The sequence below is a fragment of the Elephantulus edwardii genome, unplaced genomic scaffold (genome assembly GCF_000299155.1).
Source record: "Elephantulus edwardii isolate Elephantulus edwardi_28Jun2011 unplaced genomic scaffold, EleEdw1.0 scaffold00129, whole genome shotgun sequence".
Classification (NCBI taxonomy): domain Eukaryota; kingdom Metazoa; phylum Chordata; class Mammalia; order Macroscelidea; family Macroscelididae; genus Elephantulus; species Elephantulus edwardii.
The window spans coordinates 5,514,658-5,524,685 of NW_006399879.1; the positions used below are offsets into that span (position 1 = coordinate 5,514,658).

The following is a 10,028-nucleotide window of genomic DNA, read 5'->3' on the forward strand; positions in this document are numbered from 1 at the left end:
TGTGACTGGGGTAATCGCGATGGGAGTGTCAGAGGCAGTGCGGTTGGCGCAGGATAGAGCAGTGGTTTAGGGCTGTTGTACATAGGGTCGCTATGAGTCGCAAACGACTCGACGGCACATAACAACAAACAACAACGACCTCTGGGATTGTAGTGCAGCATCTTGGCACTAGGCCACCAGAGCTCCCTATGGCTGGGGTTTTGGACAGATGCTCATGTGATAGACAAGGCAGGACTCGGGTTTCCTGGAATTAACCAGAGAGAGCCGATTGAGAGTGTCCCTTTAAGTTTCCTTTTTCTGTGTCATCTCTAGTCCAATGTGAGCATGTTGGTAGTAACCCGCAGTGAGTTTTCTTCTATTCTGGGACCTTTGTAATTACTGTTGGAACTCTTGATATAATCCAGATGTCACCTGGATTTCCATGGCTCTAGAAGAAGATCCCCTGCAGGTCTCCTGCCCCTGTGTGCTTCTCCCAGGGCCCATCTGCCAAGACTGTCCCTTCTGGATAATTCTAAGCATCTGTAGTTCAAACAGCTGATTCCGAGAGAGTGGCTGCCTCTCCAGTGGACCAGGTGTTAAAGAGCCACCTGTGCTGTTCGCTTGTTGTGCAGGAGCACAGGAGGCCTCAGTGACATGAGATGATGCCACAGTCTCAGCGACTTCTGTGGACACGCTCTTCTTCCTCCTGCTGACCATGCCCGGGCGCAGTCCTCGTCCAGTGCGCTGCTGATACTCATCACTCTTGTGCTCAGAAAACAGCAGTGGGCTCTGCTCCACTGGGTCCACCCTTGTGAAGAAAATGTGATTTGAAACAGCCCCCAGAGTCCCTCACTGCAGTCTTGGGTGCTCCTCCCCCCATTCCTGGTCAGGAGGCCCCCAGACACCATTTCTCCAGGAATGGAGTCACTTTGTCTGGTGGTGAGCATGTGGTCAGATTTTGCGCCACACTTGGGTGCCTCCAAGAGTTCTAACTAAAAAGGAGACGCTGACAGAGCACACGAGGGGCAGATGGGAGAATGGCTCTGGTGGCCTCATAGCAAGAAGCTGCTCTGCAATCCCAGAAGTACACAGTTTGAATCCACCAATGCTCTGCTGGAGAAGGAGGGACAGTCTCCTCCTGTACCAGTTAGATCTGATTCGATTGTACACCCATGGAAAATAATAAATTTTTTTTAAAAAAAAGAAGTGTAGTACCTTTTCCCAATCACCCAGCAGGCAGTGGGGGTAGGGTGCTACAAGGAGTCTAGCAGGTCAGTGCCTGTGTGGAGGCTGCATGGGAAGGAAGCACATTCCCAGGTTTTCTTTGGAGCCAGTGGGTCAGACCTGTTGAGCACGTTGGCAAGCCAGACACGCGAGGGTGGGAGGAAGGGGCTTGGGCTTGCGGCCCACGGAGGATCCTGACCATGTTTGAACTGGTGAGACGCCCAGCAAGCGCTCTTCTGAAGGCTAGGTGTCATATTTCCCAGAGACCAGGTGTCCACACCTGATGCTCTCAATACTGGAGACAGAAAAATACGTGAGGTAAGAAATAGAAGAGGCTTCATGAGAGAGCAGCTGTGGCGTCTTGTGAGTAGAGGCTGCTCAGTGCCAGGGTCTGATTCTGACCTGGACCATGCGGCCCCTGTCAGAGGGCGTGGCGTGCTTCTGACGCAGCCACAGTTTGATGATATACAGGTTACACTTAGCCAAGTGTGAGTTCACGCTGTTTTGGGGGGTTTCGTTCTCTGTAAAGAGTCTGTAAACTAGAATCTCCTGTTTGAAGGACCTCAGCGTCAAGTATGTCCAGGAGTTGAGACTGTCCCGAGTTGTACTGCTGTTGTCTGACTTGCTGAAGTCATTGCTGGTCAAGAGCTTCTGGAATGTTTAACTCATTTTCTTCAATCTCCGCAGAGAAAACGTCGGGGTGGAACAGTCAATTCCAGACAAGGCCAGAAGCGAACCCGGTTAGTGCCCTCCCCACCCGAGATGGCCGTGGAGGCGGAGCCCATTGAGCTTCTGGAAAGCAGTAAGTGGGCAGCACACCTGTGGTCGGGGTGTCTGGACACAGCAAGAGGGTGATCATAGTGCAAGCTCACCAGAAATGGACGCTGCTCAAGCCTGCTGTGTGGGGTTGTCAGGGACAGAGTAGGTTAGTAACGAGGGGACTGAGTACCATGCTGGGCGGGCAGCACTTCCGGGACAGGCTCAGCCAGGCAGAGCTCTGACTGATGTCTTCAGGAGAACTCCAGGATCTATAGCCAGGCATTTTCTCCTGTCACACCTTGAGACCTTGAGTAGGAACACTGTCTTCTCTGTCTTTGGTGTACATTGAGACTCCCTCAGGCTGCCCTGGTGGTCTGCTTGTGGGAAGATTGAGACCAAGGCTGTGGTCAGTGGTGGCCAAGATTCGAGTCAGCATTTACCTGGTGACAGTAGATGTGATTTTGGGTTTTTAAGATCCTGCTCGGTTTGGAGGTGGCCATTCAGTCCACTGGGCACCTGTGTGGAGGGTGCTCACAGTGCCCTCTCAGTCACCTCTGCCTTTCCAAGGGGTGTGAGGCTTCGCTGTGGGGGACTGTCACCCCAGGGGTGCACCTGCAAACTGTTCCCACTCAGGGATGAGGCCTGCAGTGCTCTGCTGACCTTCCCCGAGGACAGGGTTGACCTTCGTTCTCTCTGCTCAGTGCTTCAGGGTTCTTTGTTGTCGTTAGGAGGGTGTTGACCCATAAACCCCGTGAACAGCGGAGCGAAGCCTGGCCCACTGCATCCGCGCTGATGTCACCCGGCTCGAACCTCTTGTGGTCACTGTGTGTCCATCACATTGAGGGCCAGGTTTTTAGTTTGTATAAACGTGCACTACTTTTGTTTGATTCTTTAATTAAAAAAAACATTGGTCAGAACATGGACACAGCTTTTGCCTTTAAATGCGGTGACTTTGCTCACGTCCTCAAGCTGTGCTATCGATGTTCTGTCATCCCGAACTGTCGTCATGTGAATGTCCCTCCCAGATGCCATCCCGATGAGCCACTGCTGGTCTTCCACTGGGTATTGGCCTCTTTGACATGTAGTGTGACCATTTGTGACTGGTTTGGTCAGCATGATGTCTTTGGGTTCACCCTGTGCTGTTGATGTATTTTTCTTTCCTCCTGATGCTTCTGAAATGTTTTCTTTTGAAGCTGGAGATGAAATTGTGGACCTCACCTGTGAGTCCTTGGAACCCGTGGTCGTTGACCTGACTCACAACGACTCTGTTGTGGTAAGTGCAAGGTGGGGAGAGTGGGCTGGTCCTTGATGTAGAGCACTGGCCATTGTCTAAGCTTGTTCTCCATGACCAGAAGGCAAAACGGGCAGTCTCTGGAAGATGGATTATGGTAGCTTATAGATAGCAGGACCTTGTGACCAGGCCTTTGCACAGCTGAACACTGAGGTGCTTTAGAGCGAGCTCCACCCTCCATGCACATGAGCTGTGGGCCCTCGGGCCTGGGGTTCAGCCTCTAAGGGAGCAAGGCCCGCTGTGGTTATGGGGATGATGGGGATCAGACGACACCCTGGTGAAGTGGGACCCTTCTGTCCTGGCAGAGGGACAGGCCACTTGCTCAGCACTGCCTCTGGGAAGCCGCTGCAGTCGCTGTGGCGCTTGGGACACAGGTGTCCTGCATTGTCACCTGGTGCTCTGGTCCTGTGACCCCGGGGAGAACAGAGCCTGTACTAGCTGCTTTGGCCTTTATGTGAAACCAGTCATGGGCAGGGCAGTGGCCCTGTGTGCTGGGAGCTGGTCACACAGGACAGGAGTGGGGGCTGGCTTTCAGCTGTTGTGACCTCACTCACTTGCTGCTGTCACATTGCTTCTGACTCTGAGTGACTCTGTAAAAAGAGCCGTGGTAACATAAGCAGCAACAACCGCTCGGAAAAGGCCGAGTCTCACATCCTCCGGTTTCCTAACGTGCAACTGTCCCCTCAGTAACGTCCGATAATTCTAGTCTTTGGTCAGACAGGGTTGTCTGCTCTGCTCTTCCTCTGTCCGTTAATCACTGGGTCCAGTGTTGTTGAGAATGTTGTGTGGCTTACTAGGGGAACAGGGTGTGAGGGGCGAGGAAGAGCAAAGGCTATCACCCTAAAAGTCGAGCAGCACAGATGCAAGAGGCCTCTGGTTTCCTCAGTCGTCCAGCAAGCTTTGTCCCCTAGCAGTCCCAAGTCAGCTTCAGTCCAGCAAGCAGAACCTGGACTTCTGGCTCTGTCTCCAGCACTCCCTAAAGCTGTGCCTCGCTGCGGCCTCTCAGCCTCTTGATGCGCTCTCCTGTGTCAGCCTCTCATCTATTGATGTTGTAGAAGACACTCGTCAACTGCACACCACATGTCTGCTTGAGGGAACTGGACACCCTGTGCCCAGGTGGGGCTCAGCCAATGGATAGAAAAGCCACTTTTTCTTGTAGCTTAAGTGCTGCTGAAGCAGGCACTGGAAACCATTCTCAGAAGTTCTAAAGCCACACTCTTCATTGAGATTCCAAGGCTGTAACAGTGAGAAGACGGCCCGTGTTTTTTTTCTGTGAAGCCACTAGTGGGTCTACACTACACATAGCGTCTAACAGTGGACTCTGACACCAGAGTGCATCTTGTTGACCTTGACTTTCGTGGTGCATAGCGCAGTGGCACGTGTTCTGCTGTGAAGGAAGTGTGAGCAGGCTTTGCTGCGGGGGTGTAGTGCCCAGGGTTCAGGGGCAACTTGTGGGCTATCGCTCCCTATTGTGTTTAGGACTTAGACTAGGGCTCCGCTGAGAAGCCCCTCCGTCCAACCACGGAAGGAAAGGGGACGGGCAGACATTTTAGCATCTTTGTCTGGTGGGAAGCCATTGAGTTGTCCCGTCTAGACCTCAGAGAGAAGGCTGCTGTCCATGCTGAGCTGCTACACTGCTCCAGCATCCAAGGGGAGAGAGCCACAGGCTGGAGCCTTCTGCTGGGGGCAAACGATCATCATAGTGTGTAAGAACATCGGAGTGTTTCAAGTGGAGTTCTTTCATGCGTCCCTGTAAAGTTTTATGCTTTTCCCTATAGAGGTTCAGATAACATCCCAGTTAGACAGGCCACACTGGGTGTGGTGTCTGCTATAATTAATACCTTTTATTTTATACTGATTTACTTCCAAAGTTCATATATATTTTTTTCACACCGGATCTTCATTAATACCTCTTAATACCGTTGCAGTGTGTAATTTGCTGATTTCAGTTGTTCAGTTGCACATGTACAAAGCATTGGTTTGTAAAGTTACTGATAGTGAAAATGATTTTAAAAGAAACAGGGCAGCTTCCCACAGAGCCCTCGGAAGGTCCCCACGTCACAGGGTGGGAACTACTGTGCGGGATGTTTTAGGAAGCCAAAGGAGACATTGCTTTAAAGTTTCATTTTGTTTTCCTGGTTCTTTGCTGATTCTAAGAAGTGAGTAGAGTTTATTTCACTTTTTGAATGTTTTGCTTTAATCACAAATTATTTATTCTCAAATATACAGATTTTTTAAATGTCTGTATCATAGTTAAACTTGACGGCACCTAATACAACAAATAATGATGGTTTCGGCTTTCCCCAGTTGATTTTTTGCTCTTGCCTTGGTATACTGGCTACACCTTCCTTAAAATTCTGAATCCATTCCAAATATGGGGGGGAAATCTTTAAAAATGGCATAGATACCAGATTAAAGTTAGAAGTTTTCAAAGCATGAATCAGTGTTTATTTGAACAAATGCATGTACTGAGATAGTTTTTCCCTTTCATTCTGTTGAAGTGGAGAGGAATGAGCTTAGTTAACTGCGTTAAGGACAGGTGCCATTTCATATGCTATCAGAGGGGCTTATGTGACTAGGCCAAGTCCTTGGCCACGGCCCACACAGCCCGTTCTTTGCTCTTACAACGTGCAGAGTGTCCCCCGTGGGACTGTGCAGTGCTGTGACGGGTTTTTTTAAGCACAAACACATTTATTTACTAACCGAGAAGACGATTCGACTTAAAGCAACACTTTGAAACAGCTGCACGTGAACTGTGTGTGGCGGAAAGAAATGAACACAGGAGTGGGGAAACAACAAGGAAGCGGTATGGGGATCTGCTCATTGAACTGAGCTTGTTCATTCTTATAACTAATTCCTTTCCAAAGCAAAGATGGAATTTTTTATTCTACTTTTTCATAGATCCGAGTGCAGGTGACATTGTTCATAACACATTCCACCACTAATTTCCCATCTTCCAACTTTCTGGTGATTGTGCTCTCCTTCCCATCCCACCCCTGGCGCTGAACCAAGGCACCATCGGTAAAGTTGCAGACACTGAGTTTTTCTGCCATCAGCTGTAGTTTCTTCAAACTTTTCTCCCAGGTTACAGGAGAATTGTGTTGTTTTCAAGGTGCTTTCGGTTTTCACGGTGAGGGCTTTGCCAGTCTGGCTTGGCCATTGCACCCATTTTCCGCAGAGCCATTCCCACTCCCAGTTCCTTCATGTACTCGTCAAAGCCTTTGCTGTCTACCAGGCGCCATCTTCCTACCAGCTGCTGAACGGTGGCCGTGGTGGGCGCTGAGCGGAGGGCGTGCAGAGAAGGCAAACGAGGGTTGGGCGCGGCGGGAGAGCGCAGCGTGCCCGGGCACTCATTTTATAAAGGCCTCTCTGTTAGAAATGCTGGGCACCAGATTGAGTGCACAGTGCTTCCTGCTGCTTGCTTCTAGAATGTTCTTTGTCTCAAGGTCCAGAAGAGAGGAAGGCCTGGTTTTGGGTAGGGCCAGGCGAGGGGCCGTTCTGAGACAGGTGACCTCACCTCTGATGTAGCCATGCTGTGGAATGAGCACCAGGAGGTCGGGTGCTTGTGTGAGTTTTGGGTCCTGGGCCTGCTTGCTGCTGGGCTGGTTGAGATCTTGAGGCAGGCAAGTGGGCTCATTTTGTTGTTGTTGGTGGTGGGTTTTGTGTTGCTTTTTGCCTCCAGAAGCCTTTGTGTGTGGGTTAAGCTGGCATGGGTTCCCTCCCTCCCTCCCTCCCTCCCTGGCCGGTCCTCCCCGGCCCCACCCACCTCTATTCTGACTGCAGGACTGCAGGTCAGGATGGTATATTCGAGAGTGTTCCAGTGCCTTGAGATCCAGGGATTTGATGTCAGTGGTAGGAACATCAGCGAGGAAGACGCAATCTTAGGTCCGTTAAGCAGAAGTTTGTGAGCATAGAGAGCATTGGGAAATGGCCCACGCTTGCCAAAGGCGGGACTGTGTAGAGGCTCTAGGAAGCTGAAGTCACCCTCCTGCAGTTTATTTCTGCTCCCAGCAAAATGGAGTCTTTCCTGGGCCAGCATTGTTCCCAGCCTGTCTCCAGAGCTCCCTGTCTAGATGTCACCCAGACTACACCCTGGCTGCTGTCTTGACTTCTCCCACAGTCAACTTTGTCACTGCAGGTGGATAGATTGTGTTTTTGTCTGCATAGGGAATATGTTCATCCCTGCTGCCTTCCTGGGTTGGCCTTTGGTCTCTTGGTGTTAGGATGGGAAACAGAAATCGCTCCAGTTATTCTTAAACAGGAATTACTTTTTACAAAAGTAAAGCATATAGGCATTGAGAAATCTTGGGGAGCAGACTCTAACATGGGGTGCAGGAACTTGGAGAACAGCTCAGCATCTAGTCGGTGAGGGGGCAGATACTCCGCTGCCTTCTTTAGAATGGCTCTGGGACCCAGCAGCTGGCCATGCAGGCATCCGGACCCAGCCCGGGACGTCCTGCCTCTGTGGGCGTGGGCACGAACTGGGGTGAGGCCTATGTGGTGCTTCCTACTCACGCAGTGAGGCCTGTGGTTTGGGAGATGAAGAGAGTGGGATGGAGAGTTCTGAAAAGTCTGGTTAGTCAAGTTCGTGTGAATTTTCATCTTGGTCCTCAGGTACCAGGATGCTGTGCTGCTCCTGCAAGTGGAGGCCCAGCCCTTGGTCCTAGCCATGCAAGGTCCTGTGCTTCACATGGCCCTGCCCCTGGATTTGGGTCTCCTGCAGTCTTCACAGCAGTACACTGAAGGGGTGGTCCCGTCGCCTGCGTGGTTGGGGCATTTGGCACTGATGGTGCTTCATGGTTGGCAGCACCAGGCTGTGCAGAGATGCTGCCAGACTCAGTCCTAGACTCATGCCTGGGATAGCCCAGCAGAGAGTGCCTGGGAAGGCTGGAGGCCAAGGCTGGACTGTGCGCAGCCCCAGGGACCTACCTGCCTTCCAACAGAGGGGTCAGTGGGGTGAAGCAGGAACACTCGTTTTGTTGTTAAAGAATTGTTTTCCGTAGAATGTTTCCTGTCGCACTAATTGCTTCTTTTCTTTTTTCCCTCCTCCTCCTCCTCTCTTAGATTGTTGATGGTGAGTGCCTTCCTCATTCTCCTGATTTGAGTAGAGACAGACCTCCCTGAACGATCTGGAGCAGAAGCTGGGAGACCTTCAGGAGGGCTGCTCTCCACTGCTAAGGGCTACACTGTAGCCTGGCTCGGGGCCTGCAGGCATTGTCCACAGCTCAGACCCCTCAGTGGGAGGGATGGCGGGGCCTTCTGGGTCTCATGGAGTATAGTAGAAGTTTCTTTTTGAAGATCTGGATGGCTTTTTGCCATGCAAGGAGGGAGGGTCCCTGGAGGCAGAATTTGGGGGTGGGTGGCCCAGCCCCGACTGCACTCTAAACCTCAGAGAGACGGCGGCCCCGGAGGAATGCCCGGAGGCTGCACGAGGACCATGCTGACAGCTGTGTGGTGAGCAGTGACGATGAGGAGGCACCCAGGGACAGCGATGTGTATGTGACCCCACACACACCCAGAAACGCCAGGGACGAAGGCACAGCAGGACCCAGGTACGGGAGCTCCCACTTTGTTAGGGGGGCGGAAGCATAAGCAGCAGGAGAGACCCTGCTCTCAGCTCACAGTGGGAGCTAGGCAGAGAGTTCACCTCTTCCCCTCAGTGACCAGATCGGGGCTGGCCTGGGGACCCAGAGTGAACCTAGTGGAGCTTGAGGACAGATGGGCCCAGCGTGTTGGCCCATTCTCCTGGTGCCGCTGCTCCTCCCTTCTCCTGCAGCCCTGGGATGGTTGGCGTCCTGCAGGTTTGTGGGACATCTGTGCAGCAGTGCTGCCGTGTGGTGGGTGTCGAGTCTCTAGACACTGACATGGTGCCCTGTGGTTTCAGGCCTTCCGGCACTGTTAGCTGTCCAATCTGCATGGATGGGTACTCTGAGGTAAGCGGACAGCGCCTGCAGGAAGTCGGGAGGGTGCTCAGGTGGGGGGTGGGGGGGCAGATGAGGGCTCGTCACTCCCTTGGCACCTGTAATGCAGCTCTCACCTTGACTTGCCCCTCAAGGGCCTGGTTGCCATAGCCCACCTGGCCTTTGGGGGTACTGCCGCAGCCAGGGCCTGGCACACTTCTCGTTCGTGGCCCCGCACACTTGGCCACTGAGCTCAGCCCCTAACCGTGTCCATCCCTCCTGCTCACTCCCCAGGCCTAGGAATGTATAGGGAGGTTATCAGGCTCTGTGCCCAAGGTCAACTGGACGCCCTTGTATCTTTCCAGATCGTGCATAATGGACGTCTTGTTGTTTCTACGGAATGTGGCCACGTTTTCTGCAGCCAGTGCCTCCGAGATTCCCTCAGAAATTCCAACACCTGCCCGACTTGTAGGAAAAAGATCAACCACAAACGGTACCACCCCATTTATATATGAGATGCATTGTTGCTCAAGGAGACGGCCGGCCGACCAGGATTCTTCTGCAGGGTCTGGGGCTCTCCGACCTCCAGTGTGCTGAGCTCAAAAACTTACCAACCAACTCCTGAACTGCCTCCCACTCTGTTACACCCCCTCTTAGCTCTCTTTCTCTCCGGTTTGTTGTGGGGCTGGAGCTCGGCTCTCCCAGACCAGGGTCTATCTGCTGTTTGGGGTGGTCCGTGAGCCCTGGTTCCCTACTCTGGAACCTCACGTAGCGTATTCACAGTGGAGCTGAGGATGGTTCCAGTCTCTTCCTGGATGGAACCTACATGTTTGCCAAGAAGTTTCCTCTCCACACAGCGGGTGTGTCACCTGGGG

The 10,028-nt window shown here is 52.3% G+C and overlaps 1 protein-coding gene and 1 pseudogene across 1 annotated transcript in view; one reads left to right on the plus strand and one right to left on the minus strand.

Annotated features, from left to right (window-relative positions):
- The window catches only part of RNF4 (ring finger protein 4), an 11,411-nt gene extending 1,743 nt beyond the window's left edge, over positions 1–9,668 (plus strand). The window contains exons 2-7 of the mRNA XM_006893609.1: positions 1,891–2,005; positions 3,156–3,235; positions 8,318–8,327; positions 8,646–8,805; positions 9,138–9,186; positions 9,519–9,668. Coding sequence (XP_006893671.1) covers positions 1,891–2,005; positions 3,156–3,235; positions 8,318–8,327; positions 8,646–8,805; positions 9,138–9,186; positions 9,519–9,668 — 564 coding nt within the window. The remainder of the gene's footprint in view (positions 1–1,890; positions 2,006–3,155; positions 3,236–8,317; positions 8,328–8,645; positions 8,806–9,137; positions 9,187–9,518) is intronic.
- Positions 6,136–8,051, minus strand: LOC102864085 (annotated as a pseudogene).
- Positions 9,669–10,028: the final 360 nt, after the last annotated feature.